This window comes from Drosophila elegans, unplaced genomic scaffold, assembly GCF_018152505.1.
Source record: "Drosophila elegans isolate 14027-0461.03 unplaced genomic scaffold, ASM1815250v1 contig_183, whole genome shotgun sequence".
Classification (NCBI taxonomy): domain Eukaryota; kingdom Metazoa; phylum Arthropoda; class Insecta; order Diptera; family Drosophilidae; genus Drosophila; species Drosophila elegans.
In genome coordinates this window covers 12,870,277-12,892,355 of record NW_024545550.1, presented here as the reverse complement: position 1 = coordinate 12,892,355, position 22,079 = coordinate 12,870,277, and the positions used below count along the sequence as shown (strand labels likewise).

General features: G+C 41.4%; 1 protein-coding gene across 6 annotated transcripts; it reads right to left on the bottom strand.

Moving 5' to 3' along the window:
- Positions 1 to 3,485: 3,485 nt before the first annotated feature.
- On the bottom strand, positions 3,486 to 21,910 carry LOC108141356 (dystroglycan). 6 transcript variants are annotated; one of them, XM_017264674.2, is made up of 15 exons: positions 21,527 to 21,910; positions 11,916 to 12,274; positions 11,321 to 11,515; positions 11,131 to 11,262; positions 10,930 to 11,072; positions 10,719 to 10,802; positions 10,599 to 10,659; positions 9,216 to 9,980; positions 8,404 to 8,607; positions 7,899 to 7,958; positions 7,498 to 7,826; positions 5,696 to 6,846; positions 5,436 to 5,636; positions 5,197 to 5,358; positions 3,486 to 5,137 (listed from the first exon to the last, which is right to left on the bottom strand). In XM_017264674.2, the coding sequence occupies exons 2-15, from the start codon at positions 12,018 to 12,020 to the stop codon at positions 5,016 to 5,018; spliced, it is 3,714 nt and encodes a 1,237-aa protein (XP_017120163.1). In that variant the 5' UTR covers positions 12,021 to 12,274; positions 21,527 to 21,910; the 3' UTR covers positions 3,486 to 5,015. The 6 variants fall into 6 exon arrangements, with proteins under 6 accessions (XP_017120163.1, XP_041563324.1, XP_041563325.1 ...); XM_041707390.1 differs by having other exon boundaries at positions 7,498 to 7,823; XM_041707391.1 differs by lacking the exon at positions 8,404 to 8,607 and having other exon boundaries at positions 7,498 to 7,823.
- Positions 21,911 to 22,079: the final 169 nt, after the last annotated feature.

The following is a 22,079-nucleotide window of genomic DNA, read 5'->3' as shown; positions in this document are numbered from 1 at the left end:
TCAAACGATTTCAACAGTGTCCCCTGTTGCTCAAATGCAGGAAACTTAAATGTGTCCTTTTGCAGCATATGTATGGGTACAGCGACACATACAAATCATGGGGTTTGCTCAGGCATTACAAACATTTTACTTCGATTTGTAACCTTCTCGGCATTTGCTGTGTGTTCCGGTATTTGTCACCTTTTGAGCTTTTGGCCCGGGTTTGTTTTGTGATTAATCTCAATTTGCCGATGCCACATCTTCACTCCCGGCTCCCGGATTGCTGGATGTTTACATTGACTGGGTGACAGGTCCATCCTTCGGTGGGTAGAATGAGGTCTGCATTTCACTTCCAAGAAGCAGAAACATTTGATGTAATTTAAACTTGACAAACACCGAGAAGGGGATAGCAGGGATAGCAGGGATAGCAGGGTGGGCTGAAACATTCAGAGATCTAAGGGAAAATATTCATCTCTTTTTGCTGGCATACAATCAATCCTTTTATGGAAAACAAAAGAGCAAATCTATTGTGTTGACTATGTCTGCATAGAGAGACAAAAGCCAACTTAAATTGCACGTTCCACTGGACTGGGATTCCCCCCGAAAACTATAAAGACACCATGCACGTGTGAGATACTCTCAATACGGATTTCATCCTATATTAAAGCAAATGCGGTTACATGTAAGATTATAAGTTAATTATACGCTTTGTTGTTTGTGCGGTAACTTAAAACGCAAAAAGGCCAAATGATGATTATGGACATAGCCAGTTTCGCAAGTCGCAAGTCGCAAATCCATGGCCAAAAGGCTGTCAGCGATGAGAAGAGAAAGTTGGCCGACAGTTGGGGGCAAATCGAGGTGGCGATAATGAGCGTTATGGCAACCGAAAAGGAAAAGGACCGCAGTGTCAGCAGCTGTTTGGCCAGTGATAAAGCAACCCGAACCCCTCGCCACTTTCAGCAGATTCCAGCAAATGAAACCGAATCTAGTTATGCAATCAAATTGTATAATTACAGGCATACAGGCGCAGTAATAAGTACATGTTTGGCATCGCAGCTTTAATGAATTGAGAGTTAAACACGTGAAAGACAATTCTTCTTTCAGTAAATAAAATTATTTTAATTCAATATGAGCTATATAAACGAAAAATGTAACCTCTAATTGGGCAAATTTAGATTTAATTAATCAATGTAAGCCGTGAAATAGATATTGCATTCATTCTCAGTCATTTTCTACTGAAGTGCAATTAAAGCTTACCTGTACTCCAAAATCTAAACAAAAGAATCTACCAAAACCATAAAATTTAGGGCACACAAAGCATAACAATGCTGTTTTGCAAATGTAACTAATATGAATTTGAATTTTAAGTTACAGTTATTTAATTTTTTTTGCGGTTCCAAGATCAGAGCTGTATTAATCATACGACCGGGGTCCCAGGTCAAGTTATGTTCAATTAAATCTTTGTTAATGTAAAAAATACCTAATGACAGCCTCAACAATAGAACCGAAAAAATTGCAGTGCAGACAAAGCATAACATTTGTGTTTTGCAAATGTAACTAATATAGTTTTGCAGCTCACATTATTTTAAGCATTACAGTTGTTGTTTCGGTGGTTTGACTTTTTAATTACAGGTCATACGAGCGTATTATTTTTTGCGTCGAAGCCAATGCCAAAGGCAAAAAGCAAAGCCCCGGACACAAATGTTTTTAGCAGGCAAAGTTTAAAAACCAAACCAAACATTCGCCATATAATAAAAGTTTTTTGTTTTCCCACTGCTGGGGAAAACAGGTGTGAGAAGTTTTCCCAAGGGGAGGGAAAGGGGAAAGTGGTGTGTTCGTGTGCTGGGGGTGGCATTAAAGCTATTCGAACATCCTGCGAGGACGAGGATGAGGATGAGGACACACACGTGGGGAGATGTTGCTGCTATTTACGTTTCCTAGGAAAGTCGTAAACGCGCACAAACGAAACAAGCAAGAAATGTCGTTTCGCTCGCAGCCAGGCCAAGCCAAACAATACAATTTGTTACCAATTAAATGACTGCATTACATAATAATAACAATAACCGTAACAGCAACAACAATGCCAGCCACCTCCGCAATATGTCCTTACAGGAAGAGAAAAACATTCAAGGACTTAGTTGGAAAGATGATTCATTCCTAGAAAGTACTCTACATATGGTATTATTTGATACCAGAGAAGAGTTCATTTCAGAATTTACAGCCGATAAAAAAAGAAAAACTTCTGAAAAAAAATATCTTATCTTATCTTACTTAGTAAATGGATACAACAAATGACTTGAGTAAAAACATACAGTTCATCTAACTTAAGAGATTTTAATTCAAGCTACAGCCAAAAAGCTTAGATTTTTCGTTACTTGGTATTCAGTATACTGTTGAATTGAATGTGCACTCCTTTTTTTTGTTTAAACCGATTTATTCAGCTTAAGTTGCTGCTACATTTATGTCTTTTAGAAATTATAAAACTTAATAAATATTATTGGTAGATTTAAAAATATTTTGTTTTTGTTTAGGAACTTAAAGTCAAGGATATCTTTTATATTTACTTGGTTTAAGATCAGAATTTTCTTCCGGTGCACCCGCACAAACACACACATGATAGACAATATTCCGCTGGCGTCAACGAAGCCAAGCAAATATGTCCATTCGGATGTGTGTGTGTGTGTGTGCGAGTGTGTGTGCCAGCATCCGGCGTGTATTGGTTGTCAAAGTAACGGGAATCAATAGCTTGCGACTGGAGTGGGCGGAAAAGGGGGTTGGGGGTGGAAGGATGTCTTTATTAGGCGGCAAGAGCAACAAGAAAAACAAATTTGTATTACTTCATTATGGCAATGCTTTTGATTCGACTTTTTTCCCCATGCACAACAACAACAATAAAAACCCCACCTCACCCCACCCACTTGCCACCCCATTCCGAATTTCCTGCTCGCTTTGATTCCATAATTTGTTAAGGAATTTCCATAAATTGAATTTTTTGCCAAATTATACCCCTAATGGAAGGTGGAAGTTGAGATGGAGCAATTAAAAATAAAACTCGACTGCTTTTTTGTATCAAAATATATAAATGTTTATTAGAATCCGTAGATGCATACACATAGTATATCCTATACAGATATACCTATATTCACGTTTAGTTATTCTCAATAATTATTATAATTATTGTATGTGTTGTGTGTTTTTGTTTTGTTTTTGTTTTGCCATTTGTGGAGGGTAGCAACTCGCTCAATTTAAGCCAATCAAATGACAAACAGATTGCATTAGTACATGTTTGCATTTAAATATACAGTAGTTTCCCTTATTTTTGAATACATTAATTAAATGGGCAATTAAATTTTGGAATTGGCCTGTTCTTTTTTTCACAAATATGCACAATTATTTTATTTGATTTAGAGAAATTCCAATTTGTCAGCACTTTATTACTTACTCTTGTGTGGCTGTGTGTCTAAAAATAAATTCGCAAATAATGGTAAATAATGAAACTAAAATCGTATCTTTGGCATTTTTTTATTCAAAATAAATGTATACCGTTGTTATTGCTGTTGCCTTTGCGGTCGCTGTTTGCGCTATTACAAATTACAAAAATGTAAATAATTCAGCGGTTGAGCTTATGCAAATACACAAATCAGTTAATTATACTTAGTTTAATAGGCAATTACGTAGCACTTGCGTGAACGTTTTTACACGTCAAAATCAGCGTCCTCGTAAAGTAATTCAATTCAATTCAATTTCCCCTCATGCAATTATGGCTCTAACTTAGGGCCTGTTTTCGTATAAAATCAATGTCTACTCACTTCGTATTAGTTACGGATAGTTTTTAGGGGATGGGACGGGTTGTAGTGTAGTAAGTACTGCCCAACTAGCAGAGCTATAAACTAATGTAAGGATTTCACATAGAATAATCCAAAGGGGAGCGCGTGTAAAAATCATTTAAAACTAAGTTCTACTTTAAGTAATCCATTTTCGTATAAATAGTTGTGTGTGGGTGTGTTGTGTTGTGTTGTGTTATGTTGTGTCTGCTGGATATGTTCTGTTGGTTTGGTTCGTCTGTTATGTGGGAAGCACTTGTGGGCAATTAGGAATTGATTGGTATTCAAACGGCTAATACCTGGATTATTGGCAGCACTATTGTGGGTTTGATTGCTTTTTATGTAAGTTAACGTAATCAAAGCTCCTGACATGTCCTTCATCCGGCTCTTCATGCAAATTAGTCCAATCGAAAATAACTAAAATACTAAAATTCATGAGGAATCCATCCAGCTGCAAGTGCATAGCCTGCCTCGGTGGTTCCCCTTCTGTTCTTTGATCGACATTTCCTTAAATATGCAGCAATCCAATGCCAAATTAAAATAAGCATGCAAACAATTCAGCTTAAGCAAATCAAGCTGAAAGTCCTGTAGCTGCCCACAAACCGGGTGAAAGGACATGCTTTCTTACTTGCAACTTAATTAGTACAAAGAGTTTTAAATGCTATGCCTAAATGGGCTCGTGTGTTTGTGTTTTTCAAGCTCTAATGCTTGCCTACTATAAACTTCTTGTGGATGTGTTTTTGTGTTCGCGTGTGGTACACATATAAATTAGAGTACATACTAAATAAATAATATGCAGCATAGTTCATCGTTTTGTGTTAGTGATTCTCGATAAGCTTAAAGTGTGTGTATGTTTTTCCAGTTGCACTGAGCACTGAAATCCATCATTGATTGTTTCTCCTTTTCCTTCTCCGTTCTCGGCTAATACAAAACGTTATCCAAAAAACTCCATCGACTTGGCGAATACTTCACGGTCGGGATCTCGATTTCCCCTCAATTCGAATACAATGTCCAAAGTAACCAATTTGCACTTGGATATATACAAAAGAGTTTGCTTAGTTGCATATAACTTGTGCCAAATCGGTATATATATATGTATATATCTATATAGATTGTGTGGTTAATACGATGCGATTGTTATTATTGTTGCTGGTTGCTTTCTTTGCTGCTGCTGCTGCTGCTGCGCTTCCTTTCTTGACACTGAATTATGATTTATGGCGACACATATGGCGGAGGTTTGCGGTAGGAGGGCGTGGCTGGCGACTTTCCGCGCACCTCCCGGCCGCCCACAACCACCGACGGCGGTGGCACATAGTCATCCATTTCGTTGTCGCCTGAAAGGTGTACAAGATTAGCTTTTCCCGATATAAAGAGTTGACTGCATTCATCGTACCATTCATATTTGAGGTATTATAGGACGGTGGCAGCAGCGGCGGCTTCTCGTCTTTGAGGATCACGGGACTCTTGTTGCCGATCTCCGGCTTCTCCTCGTACTCGTCCTGGAAGATGACGGGAATGCCCTTGGCACGGAAGGATTTGCGCTCCTCTTCGTCGCCTAGAAAGCAAATCGAGAGATCCATTGTGTTTGAGAATATGGTAATACGCTGAATTGAGTAAGATTAGTTAGCCTACCTAGCTCCATTTTGCCGCTTCTGTGGCGACACCAGTGCAGGCAGCAGGCAATGATCGAGGCCACCACAACCATCACGATAATGATCACAATGGGCAGCACAAAGGTGATCATGTAGTCCTCGCCGAAGGAGGACTTGTGGGTGGGCTCCTCGGGACGACTGGGTATGTAATCCAGCTGATTGGTGTCTATGTTCTCGGTATCTAAAATGCCGGGATCTGTATAACAAATTTGTAAAGGGTATTCCATAAGCTTTACTCACGATGACAACTGCTGAAGGGCACCACCGACACGTTGGTCAGATTCAGCTCGGGACCCAAAGCCCGTTTGGCGGCCTCCCTCAAACTATTGTCACTGTTCAGGTAGACACTCCTGGTGGCGGCCACCTCCTTCTCCCTGCAGCTGTTGTGCTTCTTGTACAGCGTGGTGTTGTAAAAGTTCACAATGGTGCCATCGGAGTCGTGGTGCGTGGTTATCGAGCGGATCTGGATTTGGCCAGTGGTGGCATCGCCATTCAACTTGGCCACACGCTCCACAAACTTGCGCTGCAGCTCGGCATTGAACTTGTCGTGCCGGATGTCCAAGTAGGCCTTGAAGAAGAAGCCAAAGTCACGCTTGGGCGCCGCACTGACCATCACGACCAGGGCATCATGGGCACTCAGGCCACCGCTGTCCTCCGCCACCAGCAGATACTCCTCGGAGCCGATGTCGCCGCTCTTGGGAATCCCAAAGAACTCTTCGTTCTTGGAGTCGAACTGCAGCCAGTGGCGGGGATTCAGCTCTTGGTGATCTCTGGTCTTCAGTGTGAGGGTCAGCTGATTATCGTTGGCATCGTAGAACGTGTCGGCCGGCACTTTGTACACCAGCAGCTGGCCCAAGCTGGCGTTCACACGGTCCACCTGATTGCGCGGCATGGGCGGCACATTCTTGGTCATGTGCTGCGTGGGCTTCACCTGGGTGAGATCCTTCTGGCAGGAGCCGATCAGCTGGCCGGTTATGGATTTGATTGACATCAGCGGGTACACCAAATCACCAAGTCTCTCGAAGTCAAGTCGCGCAACAATATCCTGCAGTTCCTTTTCCGGACACTCGCTGGTGGGCAGGGTCTCGTTGAAGTACACAAAGGTGGCACTGTGCGGATCGTGTGGCGTCAGGCGAATCTCGCGCACCACCACTGCCGAGTTGCTTGAGTCCTCCAGCGTCCTGGCCACCTCGTTGATCAGCTGCAACTGCCAGTCGATGTTGTGGCCCAGCTTCTTGTTGAATCGCACCCCAATAACAATCTCGTGGTTGATGGTCCGCACTGCCCGATGCTGCTGCACACTGATCTCTACCGTTTCCGTAACACTGGCGTTGCCCGAATCCGTGGCTGAGAGGCGATACTGCCAGCGGGACACCGCATCGTCCAGAGGTCTGCAAGGATATTTGTATTTAGTGGTGTTCTAGGTTGGGGGGTTCCGCCGCCATAGTAACTTTTACAAACTTTGTAAGTCTAACTATCAAATACGACGTCCTTAAAAATAAAGAATAAGCTTTGATAGAAACTAATCAGTTGCATAAATTACTGCCAACTTTGAGCTTTAAACGATTTTTTCTCGAAATAAGTTGAAAGCTATTCAACCGATCTTTCTGAACTTTTGGCAGGTCTATTTGCGTAAGTGCTCAATTTTGGTTTAACAAAAGTTACAAGTACTAAAAAGTCGAAATAAAAATTGATATTTTTAACTATCCCTTGAATAAAGCCTGGTTTAAAGTGTTATTTAACCTAATCTATTAACTTGTAAGATTTGCCCACCGCATATCCATTTAATAGAAGAAGCACTTACTTATCAGAGCTTTTTTCACAAATTAATTCTACGTTTTGTAATAAAAAATGTACTTCTCACTGCGAAGAGGAGGGCATTTACCTATCAGATTTTTATTAATATAATTATTTCCCAATAATATATTGGTCGTACAAAGCAGTTTACTAGTTTTCCTAGAAAAAAGTCCCGAAATTAGCTAATTTTTTGCGCTCAGATTGGGTGTAACACCTTTTAGACCACCAACTTTTGATCTACTCACAGGCCATAGAGCTCCCGCTTGTCCGCGTTGAACTGCAGCCAGGAGTTGGCCTTCAGCTCGTGGCCATCCTTGTCGGTGAGGGCCAGCCGCAGATTGCCCTGGTCCTCGGCATCGAAGAAGGTGTCCGGCAGGACGTGGAAGCTGAAAGCCTTGCCCGAGGTGACCGCCAGCTTCTGCAGACGCGTCTTGATGATGGGCGGACTGTTCTCCTCCGGCTGCGGCTCCACGTAGTCGGTGGAGACGAAGACGCCGCCGCTGCTGCTCGACTCCGGAGTGGACGCCGTCGTGGTAGTGGCCAGCGACGATGTGGGCGTGGCAGGCGTCGACTGCTGGTAGGGTAGGAAAAAAAAAAGAGAATATAATACTTTTGCGTTACCAGGGTAACGTATTCCTCAAGTTACCTCATTATTGGCCAGGCTGTTGTTGCTGCTGCTGCTGCTGATGGCATCGGGTTCTCCTTCCTGGGGATTACAGGGAAATCATTAACAGTGAGATGGCTAATTGGCGACAGATGGCTGGCTAAGTGTCATGCTGCAAAGTCAAAGACGGCTAAGGAGGCAGGCAGAGTGAGTGAGTGAGTTCGTTAGGTGTTAGTTGTTAGGTGTTAGGTGTTAGTACAACCAATACGGATACGATTGTGGGCATGCAATTACCAAAAGGACCTCATGCAGGAGCTCTGGTTTTGGTTCGCTAATTGCCTGCCCTTACATGCTAAGTGCATTTGGCTGGAAGCAATTTCCCCTAATTGGATTCGGGATAAACGGTGAGACAATTGGGGTTGCAGAGAGGGTAGAGATCCGGGTGGAGGTGGACGGTTGTGGTGGAGGTGGTGCAAATCTATGGCTTAACATCTAAATTGCGATTGCTATTGCTTATGCGATTGCTTATGCGATTGCGAGATTTCACCTTAGAGCTAATCGTGCTGTGCGTTGTGGACTCTACGTGAAATTCGCTTTCGCCTGCTGATGTTGCAGTTGCAGTTGCTGCTGATGCGGTTGCTGCTGTTGCTGCTGCTGTGCTTGCAACATCAGTTGCACTTGCAGATGCGCCCTCCACATCGCCGAAGGGCAGCAGGGTGGTCAGCTCGAACTCATTAAGCACAGTGATTGGCTGCATTCGGTGTTTAATTGGTAACAAAAATGAGTAGGGTTTCTCGAAGGAGGGAAAATGGGGTTGGGTTTTGAGCATCTCCCTAGTCCCTGATCAACTTTAGCCCTCAATTAGGTATATAATTTATATACAACTATGCAATAAGGATTTATACAATGTTAGAATATATTCTTTATCAACAAAAAACAACCTGCAACTATACAAAAAGTATGTACACACTTATCTTTATAACTATTTGCTATCTAGTCAGCTAACATTTATGTTTCCTTGTACCACAGCCAACTCCACTAAAATCTTTTACGGCAGCTACATAAATGTCCGTTTATTTTGTGGAGTTTGCCTATTTTTTTATGAGATGCTACATTTACACAGGACACAGAGGCAATAAAACACAATATCAATATATGTATAGAGAGCGGTACTTTATGTAAGCTAAACTAACTCCTGACATTAAGCGCCAAATGGAGGATGGAAGAGAACGTTTTACATGTGACAATGGGGGATATGAGGACATGATACACACACATAAAGGCAAAAGGACACTCGTTCATATACACACACGCACGCACACGCACACACACACAGACAGAGAGAAGCGACATCATTACCTTTGGCGATTCAGACAGTGTGGTTGTTCTTGTTGTTGTAGTTGTTGTTGCTGTTGATGTTGCTGTTGTTGTTGAGATTGTTGCTGTTGTGCTTGTTGATGATGATGATGATGATGATGATGGTGATGATGATGTGGTTGTTGTTCTTGTTGGCTGAGTGGCTTGTGATGGAGATGATGGAGATGAGGATGATGAAGCAGAAGTGTCTAGCTCTGTGGGCATGGCGGTGGGCGTGGCAGAGACGAAGGAGGGCGGATGAGGGGACGGCATTGAAGACGAATCTTCACCAGCTGCAATGGATGGAACGGACGAAGACGAAGACGACGACGACGATGACGATGACGACACCGAGGAGGTGGCATCATAGGGTGAGAATGGCTTCTGTGTTTCGGGGGCGGACACCGAGGGCGTGGGCGTGGCCGAGGCCTCCACATCGATGACAGCTGAGTCCACCTGATTTCCATTCTCCTCCAAATAACCGGCGGGCTTTACCATTTCCGTGGCTCTGGTAGCTGATGTCGTACTGCTGGTGGTTTCCTCCGGAACACTCTCCACTGCCAAAGGAACGCCCAACTGCTGCAGTTCGACCTCCTCCTCATCATCGTCCGCTTCGCCCAGAACCGGCAACTCCTTGATGTTCTTGGTGTTCTCAATTGTCTTGCTGATCACGGACTCCAGTTTGGACACACTCTCCTCGATCTCCTCCTCCACGTTGGGCACCAAGGGAACAGCCGACGAGGACGCGGTTTCAGACGACACATCCGACTTTTTTGTGGGTTAGTCAGTCACAGCGAATGATTCGAGGTTGAGTTCGATTTGGTTAGTTGTTTAGTTTTCGTGGCGATTTCGTTTGGGTTAACATATTTTACAATATAGTAGTTGTTTGGTTGTTTGGTTCGAATAACATTAACACAATGAGATCGATATACACAGACAGAGAGTGAGAGAACGAGAACGAGAACGAGAGGAAGATAGCAAAAAGAGAAGAAAAAACGTAAACACCGTATGATGAATTGTAGTTATTTTCAGTGTACATATGTGGGTGTCTTTTGTGTGTGTGTTCCATTTAGATAGATGCATATGCATGTGTTGTTGTGTGGCTTGGATGTCAATCCAAATTTGCGGTTATTAACAAAGTGCAGTAAAAACAAACAGAACCAAAGGTTTCCGGAAATCAAAACGAATCTAGACAGTGAGTAGTCCAACACGATCCATACAGATCCATACACGTAATACATACACATATGTCAGCATGTGTGGTTAACCAACAAGTATGAACCGCAGGTATTCTCATTTAAACGTATGTATATCAGATAAAGAAAAACACCCAGAGAAACCGAAACAAATCTGGTGAAATGGCTCCAACTGAGCCCCAACACTCACCGCTCCGTGATGATGTCGATGTGCATGCGTGGTCACCGGCGGCACTTCCGTACTGGGCTCACTGCAAAAGAGTTGCGGAATTACTAATGTGTCTCTTTCAGGTGAGTGTTGGATACTTACGCAGCTTCCTCTTCGTCATCTCCATAGTCGTAGTCATCGTCACCAGCTCCGGAACCTTCGGACTGACGTCGTTTGCGGTTCGATCTGTGGGTTAAGGAACGATTGCTTATCAGGGTTACGAACTTGCTCTATTATCGTATTCATTTGCCATTGCTTGACAAACACTGAATATGGTTTCCTCACTAATTATGCTTATTTTTCAAGTACCCACCTTGACTTCAATTCCTTTCGCCAAATGAACCACAGGCCAAAGTTCTCCTCTGTCAAGGCGCCAATGGTGCCGTCCTTCATCTGGTGGGCAATCTGCTTGGCTATGGGCTCACCCATCACAAAGTAGCTTGGACCACAGCCGATCTGATGAATAAAATAATGCTAAATTATTACGAAAATTAAATTACTTTCGACTACGAACCATGAAACTGGCGCGTCCCAAGCGGCGATTGAGGGTCTCGATGTTCTTGTTGCCCTTGCCTCCTTTTCGCATGGCCAACTTGTGCATGGATTTAAGCTCACGCTTTGATACCGAATCCAGGGAAATAAATTCCTGTGAAGAGTAAATGTTTAGCATTTCCTTAACGGAGCCACTTTAATTGCCAACTCACCTTCGGGATGGCAAAGAACTTGCCCAATTTGGCCTGGACATGGACTCGTTTGCTGACCGTCAGCTCACTCCAGTCGTGCTTTTTCAGTAGAAGCGATAGCACAATCTCGCTTTGAGTATTTTGGCAGCTCATCAACTCCGAAATGTACGGATCCTGCTTGTAGGCGGGAACATCTTTTGGCTCAATAACAGGGACCTAAACAATAACAAGATATGGATTAATAAAATATGACTTCCTTTTTGGGTTTTGTACTGTGCCGTATAAACAAAAATGATAAGCGTGTTTAAAATTGTTTTTAAAGTTTCATTTCATTTCGCTGTTTTAATTTAAAAAAAAAAAATTTTAAGCTAGTTTAAACATATTTTGGATATTTTCTTTTGGTCTATACGAAATCTCAAAAGTACAAATATAATATTTTGAGTAGACGTTAACTATTTATGTTACTTATCGCGACGGCAATCTAATCGCCTGAATGGCGACTGTATAATTCAAATGAAAAAGCCATACATCATCAATGAAAGCAATCAAATAGGCTGTGGCGAGGTACAGTATTTCAACATTTTAACTGATCCCATCTAACCCAACAATTACTCACCTGGGAGTCGTTGACATTGAAGTCCCGCTCGGCGATGACCAGGGCGACGATTGCCAGGAGGAGGAGCAGGTTCCCACTGGCCGATAAGCACCGCGGCAATCTCATGTTCGATTCCGTCCGCGATATGTGTCGTTTAGGTATAAAAATATGAGTCCAAAGAATGCAGTTTCGTTTTCAGTCGAAACGAAACACAAAGCGGCAGTCGTGGGCTTTGGTTTCTGGTTCGTTTTTAGTTAGAGTTTCCCAGCAGCTGGGATTTCGCTTTCGTTTGGAGAGAAGAGAAAGGGGATATGGCGATATGGCTTTTACATCATCATATGGTTCGTTAGCGGCGCCTTCTTCGTCATCGCCTTCACCATCTGCAAGTGGAATTTATGGGAAATTATTAGACATATTTTATGGCGCAAGGTCTTTGGTATCTGATCTCTGAGAGGGGGTGCCATATATGCTAATTAATTGTCGGTTAGGTTCGGCGACCCAAACCGAATTTGAACTGCGAGCTTCGAGCATTTGTGTTTATTTGGCTGCAACTTTTCCCCGCGTTGAGTAATTAACATAAACAACTGTTAAAGCGTTGTGGTTGTTTTTCCTGTATTGGAGGGGAAAATTAACGCTTGATTAACGTGATGCACATGATCTTTTTGGTAATTGGAGAGACACCAACGAGAAACGAATGAAAATGGAAAGTTCGCCTCGAAAGGGGCACTTAATTAATGCTGCATTTGTGCGACTGATAAGTGAAAGAGAAAACTCTGGGTGTACAATTGCTATTTGATTATGAACTATTTACCCTAATTTTGAATTATTAATAGAATAATTATAGTTGTTTCCCATTCAATTAATCGCCGTAGAACAATGGCACTCTGTGAACAGAAGTGAACATCAAATTTGAATCAGTATTCCCCTTTCATGTCGGTCCACTTCATGGAGTACTTCCCATAAATTTGTTAATCCCTCATTGAGCATGCATCCCCATTTACGATTTTCATTTTCCCAAAGCTTGTCGGCTTATCATCGGCTTCTATTTATAGCCCCTCCAGCGACCACTCCCCAAATAGCTCTTCGATAATCATTCAACGCAGGCATTATCGCGGTACAACCCCCCACCATTTGCCCATTTGCCCATTTTACACATTTTGCCCGGGTTAAATGAGGCGACCATGTGTTTGGGGGGACAGAAATTGGAGCAGCATTGCACAATTTGCAGCATTCCGGCCGAATGGGGTTAACGTTTGTGACTTGCAATAAAAATGCAGCGGGAAATGGAGTGCATGGGAATGCCTTAATTGAGGCATTAAATGTGTGATGATGCGACACCAACAGGGTTCGGCACTTCGAAAACCCAAAACCATATCAAAAGAAATTCCTCCTTCTTCTCGTCGCTCAGACGAGAGTTATTGAATGCCATAAATAATGGAAAATATAATTGCTTATGCATGCGCAACTAAAATATCATTTGTTTTTCCATCGACTTGTATTTGTGTGTTGCCTGCTTTCTAGTTAAATTTAATTGAAGACCTCCGTCCGTGGAGACCCAGCTGGAATAGCAAATGAGAAATGAGAAGTGAGAAGTGGGAAAAGGAGGAGCTGCAGAGCTGGCGGCCCAAGTGTCAAGCGGCAATATGCCACCGATACAGAACCATACCGCCAGTATCTCCCCATGTACGAGTATGTGCCACCAGCCAGCCAGTCAGCCAGCCAGTCAGCCAGCCAGCGTATATGAACTTAAAATGCAGCCAAGCATGCCGGGGCCATCAGTCGTTCGTTGTACCCACACCCAACACCCCACCCCACCGCCCCTTCCTCTTTCCTTGCTCTTTGGCATGAATGAGAATGAGGCTTCGGACCGAGTGTATTGGAGTGCTGGGTATGCAAATGAATTAGCATTGCGCCAAATGCAAAAACCGAAGAAGAGTGCAGTGGGTGCCGTAGAAATGAGAGAACATAACTTAGCACAGGGCCGGCACAAAAAACAAAACAAGTTTTTCTGTTGTTTTACTAGAGGTTTACTGAATGCATCGGCTCAGATAAGAACTGGAGTTGGGATCCACAGAAATAGCCATCCATGGTGGTTCTATGCGTTCTGTGTGTTCTGTGGGGTTGAGGGTCAGCACATAAATTGAGCCGACACAAAGGCAGACTAATAAAGGTACCAGAACAATATAGAAAATAGCCATAATGATGACGAGCATGGAGATGTGGTCGATGATACTGCACTGAGGGAAAAACAGTGCCAGTTGCAACATCCGGTTCAAAGTTTTAAACATACCAAACCTTATCAATGCTCAGTCCTTAATTAAGACATAAATAAGTCAACCTTCAAATGTCATTGAATAGAATTTGAATGGTTTTTTAAGAATGCTTTCAGTAATCAATTAAAACATTTATTTATTAAACTTTTCAGTTTTATTTGGGACTGTGTGATATGTAATTAAGAAGGTTTATTGTCATTATTTATAAAAAACATTCTCAGATTAAAATATTTTGTTATAAAACTAAATACGTTTTTTTGATTAACCATTAATCTCTACAAAATATAAAGATTTGATTTTGGTTTCCTATCTCAATTTTAATTTTTTTTTTAATGTTTTTTTAAAATTCTTTCAGTAATCAAACATTCATTTATTAAACTTTTCAGTTTTATTTGGACTGTGTGCTATGTAATAAAGAAGGTTTATTTTAATTATTTATAAATAACATTCTCAGATTAAAATATTTTGTTATTAAACTAAATAGGTTTTTCTAATTAACCATTAATCTCTACAAAATATAAAGATTTGATTTTGGTTTGTCATTTCAATTTTAATGAACTTATTAAAGTTGTAGTTCCTTAATAGCAATTTTCCGCCTCTAGAACCCTTTCTCCCAGTGTGAAGCCACCGCCCACGCATCGCAGGCTTTTCAAGTGGGCCGACTTTTATATATCGCCGGCGGTCCCAGTCGCCGTCATTGTTGTGGCATTAATGTGATTAGAGAAGAGGCCTACATTTAGAGAGCCCAGCACTTTGCTATGCTCTCTCCTATCGCCGCCACTCGTTTCAGCTCTTCCCGCGGGCAATTAATTATCCCAGAGGTTGCCCCCAGTTCGGTTCAGTTCAATTAGCCTTGGTTAACACACACACGCTCTGGTATTTACACACAGAGAAGGTGGCTTCTTTAACTGCAACTGCAACTGCAAGTGCTGCATCATCGTCTTCCAACTACGTGACACAAAAGATGTTGATTCTGCAGCGGCGGCAAGTGCAACAAAGAAATTCTTTCTTCACAGAATGCAGCGACCGCATAAACAAATTTATTTTCATTTCCCCGGCACCCAGACGCATTACTCACTGAAGCCCCTACTCTTTTGTGCATTTGTTTGGTGGTCCAAACGCTTGATTGTATTATTTGGCACTAGGCATATATTATATTTTGGTATATCTAAACTGGTCAGTTTTGCTCACAATCCGAGACCTAGGGCAATGTTTTTTATGATGATAAGATAACGAACAGTACTCGAATAAAAAACTAGGTTAAGAGTAGCCATAATAAACGTTATTTATCATACATATAAGGATTTTACAACAACTATGTAAGCTAAAAAGCTGTAAACCACTTCAATTAATTCCAACGCGTTCTTCGTATTCATCTATGAAATTGACCTTTGCTGACTCATAATATAAGCCGGTTTTCTTAGAACTTACAATCTACAGATTTTATGTACGTTTTTGGAACAATAAGAGTATTTCATCTTCAATTAGCTTTCAATGCTGTCTTCTGTGTGCTCTCTTCTTTCACTGTTTAATTCTGTTGGATTTCTTGTGAAATAATAAACCACAATTGTTCCATCTCTGTCGCTTTCCTTGCTTTCTTTCGCCAGCATTTCAGTTCAGGAACCCCTTGTTTCCACCCAACAGGGAACCCCCTTTCGGGTGGCTTTAATTAATTTGATTCGCCGCACTGGGCGCACAATTCCGACGATGAAATCGATGAAACGATGATGAAGTCTTGGAGGATGGGGTGCCATGGAGATGGAGATGGCTACCATTGGACTAATGGATTGTTTGCCGCTTGTATTTTGTTTACGATGCTGCCCGATTGAAAAATTGTTATACACACACGAGAGTACGAATTTTATGTACATATGTTCCGGCGTTTGACCCACAATCTTGTCGTTGGAAATAGTCTTATTGAAATATGTTTTGTTGCACGCATCGTTAGTGAACTGGAACGGAAAATTCGGGTTTGTGTTGGGAATGGACAAGGGGCAAGGGGCAAGGGGGTGGGTGATGTCGGAGCACAAAAAACCAAACTCTATACAGTGGAAAGCAGGCCATGCAATTACCAAAAATAGCCCAAAGTCTCTCGACTCTCCTCAATCATCGCCACACATTGGCTCTGAGTTTTTGGGTCCGGCCCAATGGATTCCATTGCAATGGGATATCTGGGCTGGTCACGAAAGGCGTGTCGCATTCTGGCTTTCAAAAACAAAATTAAACACTCAAAACGAACAACAAGAAAAGCACATTTTATAATGACTTCAGCAAAAAAAAGTGGTAACCGAAAATGGGGGGAAACCGAATAAAAAGCAAAACGATCTATCATAAAAACTTTTCCATGCTCCTTTATGGTTTTCTTGAATTTAATGATACACAAAACATTTGAGAACTAAGAAAAAATTAGGTAGAAATATCAATTTTGTATTACTTTGTGTTTTTCCAAATATTTTTTGTCTTATGACTCATGCTACCCAAGTTTCCAGACTTTTGTTTTCGTCTTCTTTATAAGCTTTATTATCATTAAGATCCATGAGGCTCCCGATTTCTAAAAATTATCCTTAATGGGGGAAGTCAAATAAATAGCAAAGCGATCTATTTGAAAAACAGTTTTGAAAAAGCTTGCTTGTTTTTTTTCTTTGACTAAAACTATAAACAAATCCATTTGAATCTTAAGGAAAGACTTTAAGAAATTAAGATGTTATGGTACTTTAAACTTAACGATTAATCGCTAAAGTGTATCTCTTAGATCTTATAGCGTTTATCTGCAGCTATTGTTTACCTTTATTTATGACTCAATTTGTTTAAGTTCAAGAACCTTTATAAGGGCTTGCCCAATAGATTTTTAATCACATATATCTTTATCTTAAGACTTATATACGCAACCAACAAAGTATCTATAATTCAGAGAAATTATCTAAGAGATTTTCTATCCAAAGGCTTCAGAACGCCCTATGATGTCATGTGTAGATCTTATGACTTTATTCTCCCGTCTTTTTTACGCGTTTCTTGTGTGTACATAATAACACAGTGAGGAATGAGCTGGAAAGTGCGACACATGGTGAGCATTAGCATGGCTTTCACAGATAGTGCTTCTGTCCACGAACCACAAGATATGATAAGACTCTTACGGTTAGTCGGCTGATATGCATATCCGATAAGTAAGCTGGAAAACGAGAAAATCATTAAGGTGCCCGAGGCACTGAGGTGTAACCCAATTTCCGGCGCATTGCCCAAGAGCCCAATGATCCGTGGAAAGTGGGCCCAAAAAAGGTGTTAAGCCGATTCGAAATCCCAGCTACGTGAGTGGAGCCAAAACGATGCACTGGGGGGCAGTAAAAGGAGGTTGCCATGGCAGTTGCAGCCGGTGACACAGATGCGCCCATATGTATATATATATATATGTATTTATCGGTAATTCATAGAGTTTAATTGGGTGTAATTAGGGTATGACGATGATGAAGACCAATTTGGTGATATGCATAATTGAAGTGGGTTCGTTTTGTAGGCTGCAAGCGATGGTATGAGCGATTGCAATCCGATTTCCAATTAAGACAAACAATCCATGACAAAACGCCGGCTAAATTGGACAACAACTAGATGCGAACAAAGTCGCAGTAATTGTAGTCAAATGTAATTTGATTAGAAATCACGCGGCAATTATCGCTTGGGCGAAACTGGAGAAGTTCCCAGAAGTCAAAGTATGAAGAATGGAGGTGGAGGTGGAGGAGTACCAAGGGAGCAGCCAGAGGTACGGGGCAATGCTCCACTCCCCAGTACACTGCACCACACTGAGGAAAAACTTCGATTTTTAAGGGTGTTGAAACCTTTGGTTTTTTTTTTGTAAAGACATACAATTAACATTTCCGGGTTTCAGCCGTTTTAAAACTTTTTTTTTCCTGTTTTTAACTTTTACTAAAACCTTGATTTAATTTAGGTTTTCCTATTGCTATATCTTAATAAATACATTTTTCAATACTTCGAGTCATTGCTTAAACTAGGAAATGATTTCAATTTGAAATTTGAGGGTATTTTGTCAGCTTTCTGTAAATTTATAGCGGCCAAAGCTTTCAGGAAATGAAACAGATGCCTTACGCACCGTTAAAAATACAACCAAAATTCCGTTTAATATCTGTTCTTTTTTAACTTCGTTTTTTATTCAATATTCGAATATTTTTGATTCCGTTTGTTTAAGAATTTATTCCAATTAATTTAATTTGTAAAAGCATGACAAATAAAAACATTTAAATTCATTTACAATTTTGGTAAGATTTTATTTGCAGTGCAGAGAGTTGCGGAGTCACAGCAAAAATATTTTTGCGTGGGGCCAATGTCTGGTACTAATACTTGATGCTTGGGGACTTGAGGTCTTGGGCAGGGCCGAAAAGGGGGCAGGTGGGGGGCGGGGCAGGAAGGCAAGGCATCCGCCATTTTGGCCAAATGGCGGCGGCGGCGGCGTTGGAGTTGCAGCAACATTTGTTGTTGCTGTTGTTGTTGTTGTTTCTCTTGAGAGTCATGTGCGGAGTTGGCGATCAAATGCGCTCGAAGATCTCTTGCATGCATAATGATGCCGTCTGTTGTATTTCTGCCTGCTGTCGCCGATGTTTCGTTAAATTGTGTCTGCTTACAGTATAAGAGCAACAACAACAAAAATAATAAAAAAACAACAACATAAGCAAATGCTAAAAACAAACACAAAACAACGCAGTGCCGTAAAGTTCAAACCAGCAACACACGCACAAACGTTGTGGAACTTACTCACTCTCACATACAAAAAAGGCGTTGATGAAGACGACAACAGATACAACCAAACAACGAAAACAACAACAACCACAGCGATCCAGTGCCGGCTGGTTGGAGAATTGGACAGCTGCCGCCATGATAGATACGATACTCATACTTGTATTCCCGCTGGCCTGGCCCAAGCGTATTTTTGTACTTTAACGGGCCACGGAGAAGCGCAGAGCAAAAAGAAGAGCCACCAAAATAGAGAGACAAGCAACAAAGTTTTAATACCCTACTTTACAGAATTCAAAATTTCGGTATGCAAGTAATGTAAAATCGAGGTGACATGAAAATTAAATTTTAAAACGTCAAGAATCTACCCTTGCTAGCAAAGCAAATTTTCAGTTTAATAAATAATCATAACATTTACAATATTTCTTGCCTTTTTGTTATCTTGTTAATCTTAACTAGAGTATTTATCTTGTTCACATTGGATAGCATGACAGGTAAGAGCGCAGTGCATCTGACTCATCAAATTTTCTTTTTAATTTGATAAATATGATTTTTAAATCTACATATATATTATAGAACGAATTTAATAAACTAATAATTTTGGATGTATCATATAAGGTTTTTTTCTGTGCAAATGCTATCGCCTAAAGGCATTGATCATGGCATGTTGCGTGTGGGTGCGACAAAGAAAGCCATTTGAAAAATTTAAGCTTCACTTTGTAGTGAGTGAGAGGACGCAGACTACTGGACTGGAAGACTGACGACTTCCAGATGCGAGGCAGAAACAGACATTCTTATAATTAGTGGAAACAGCGGGCGAAAAAGGGTCTGCACTTGACACGCAACCCGGAAAAACATATACTCACTCCCAAATAACGGACCTTAATACCACTCCACCCACTACCTCCCCCTTAAACGACCGCCCTCATCGTTATTCCAGCAACAAATTGACGCAATCTGATTAAAAACGCATCAAAATAAAACTAACTGGTGGAGAGAAGGGAAAAGAGGAATGGGGACAACCTATGCTAAGCGCTCATAAAAGTAATTTTGTTGGCCCACACACACACACATGCGAACTGACTAAGCAAACACAGACACAGGGTCACTAAATTTAGGGGTGCAGGCGGAAGCGAAAAGGAAACATCTAGTGCTCTTAGAACAGCCGTCGTCCCCTTTTTGCGTACGCAGCATCCGCAAAAGAGTGCCAAAAACTGAGTGGTAATGCCGGGGATTTTCTACAGTGAGTCCTGGCTAGGGAAAACATCAATAGTAGGAAAAGCAGTGGCTCAATAGGAATTTTGTTAAGGCATTTGGAAAACATTCTTGAGTTAGGAACGTTAAAATATACTTAATTTTAACTTTTACGGAATATATTAAAGCGAATGGTTTTGCAAGTAATCTATTTTACGTGATGATGAAAAATTAGTTATTTACTTAAACCAATATGTGCAAACAAAGCACATTTGTTTTGGTAGCAAAATTTGACTTTTTAAAGCACATAATCTTATCTTAAACTGTTGATCTAATTATTTAAGTAGGCGAAGCAATGTTTCCATTTTTTCCATTCATGGAAAAGTGCGCAGTCAAGCTGGCACTCTTGATCTAAAAAGTAATGGCAATTTTGTGCCCTTAACATTTTGTAAGAAGTTTGTGTTCTTTGCTAATAAAAACCCTTTAACCCTTTGTAACTGAACTTCGTCTTTATTTGGTCCTTTCGGACCAGGTTCTACTGTCCTGGAATATTGGTGCCGTGTATGACCGAAAATCACAGTGCGGGCGGAAACTGAGTGCCGTCATCAAAACACGCACACATAAAAGAACACGGGGAGAGTGAAAGATAGAAAGGGGCAGACAGATGAAGTCAGAAAACAGGAGGAGGAGAAAGGGTAGGGAGAAGAAGTGGAGAGTGACAGCTGCTCCATTCGCATCCTGAAAAAGTGGCCGCTAAAATCATTTGTTAAATGCGGTGGCCATGACAACTGGCCCAAAAGTCGGGGGTCCCTGGTCAGAATTTTCAATTTTTTGATATCCCTCTCTGGAAAACAGACACATACAAAGGCATGTATTTCCATCATCAACACCAGCAAACAAAACAAGAACAACAACCGTGTGCAGCCTCCCATTTTGTGGACCCCTCTCCCTTTTCCACACACAGAACAAAAATTCAGCTCGAAATTTAAATGAAATGCGCAGGTCAAATGTTATATATTATAATAAAAATCTTTTTAATCAGAGTTCAGTTGTTAAAACAAGTTTAATATGGTAGATGGTATATGGTAGCAAGGCATTTTCCTATGGTAACCAAAAGATCAGAAGATTTAACAGAACTACATCATACGAATTGAAATAAGTTTTTCTCTCAGTGCAGCCATTTCGCTTCCGTGTTTCGAAATTCAATTTATGTATACTTTATGGTGCCGCAGCCGGCTCCCCAAGCTCCATTTCGCCCCCCGATTTTTACCCAGTGAGGCGAAGAAAATTGTAAGTTCAGGAAAATCGATTTTCTTGTTGTATTTTTTGCCGTTTTTTTCGGCTAGCTGCAGACAGGGCTAATTGGTGCTGTTTTATTTTCTGCTCTAAATTGCATGCTGCATTTGCAGTTGCAGTTGCACTCACCTCGCTGCGCTATTTCTGATGCTCCTGATTCGGATTCGGGAGTCGGGATTCTCTTGCCCCACTTCCCTTCCTTTTGGCCAAAATAGGAATTGCGTCCAGAGAGCGACACTCGCACGCACACACTCACACACACACACAACTGCAGCAATGTTTCTCTTCGCTTGCAGCGCTTTTTTATTTTATCTTTTTTCGATTCACTCGCGATTTTCACGCACTTATTTTGGCTTTTCTTTCGAGATTTAGATGCGTGAAGCAAGTGCGTTTCACATGCTGCTTGTTTTCCGAACGCTTTTCACTTTTTTGCAGCTGAATGGGAGCAGAAACAAACGCAGCCGTACGGCACGGAGTTGTTGTTGGCTAAGTAGTGTGACCACGATTGAGGTAAGGAAATAATCCGCAGCGAAAAATATATCTGTCACGAGCATCAGCTGCGCTGCAACAACCTAGCGGATACCTAGCGATGGTATAAAATCAATTCGATAGTTTTTAGATATTGGAATTTGAATTAGGAAATATATTATGTATATAGCTTAATTCGCCATGTTTCATAAGC

What these genes read in the sequence shown, in the direction of transcription:
- LOC108141356 (XM_017264674.2), bottom strand. Translation starts at nt 12,020, where the DNA reads ATGAGATTGCCGCGGTGCTTATCGGCCAGTGGGAACCTGCTCCTCCTC. An exon ending in CGAAAGGAATTGAAGTCAAG is followed by an intron (nt 10,803 to 10,929) that starts GTGGGTACTTGA and finishes CTTAACCCACAG; the next exon opens with ATCGAACCGCAAACGACGTC. An exon ending in CACTGTCTGAATCGCCAAAG is followed by an intron (nt 8,608 to 9,215) that starts GTAATGATGTCG and finishes CACCGAATGCAG; the next exon opens with CCAATCACTGTGCTTAATGA.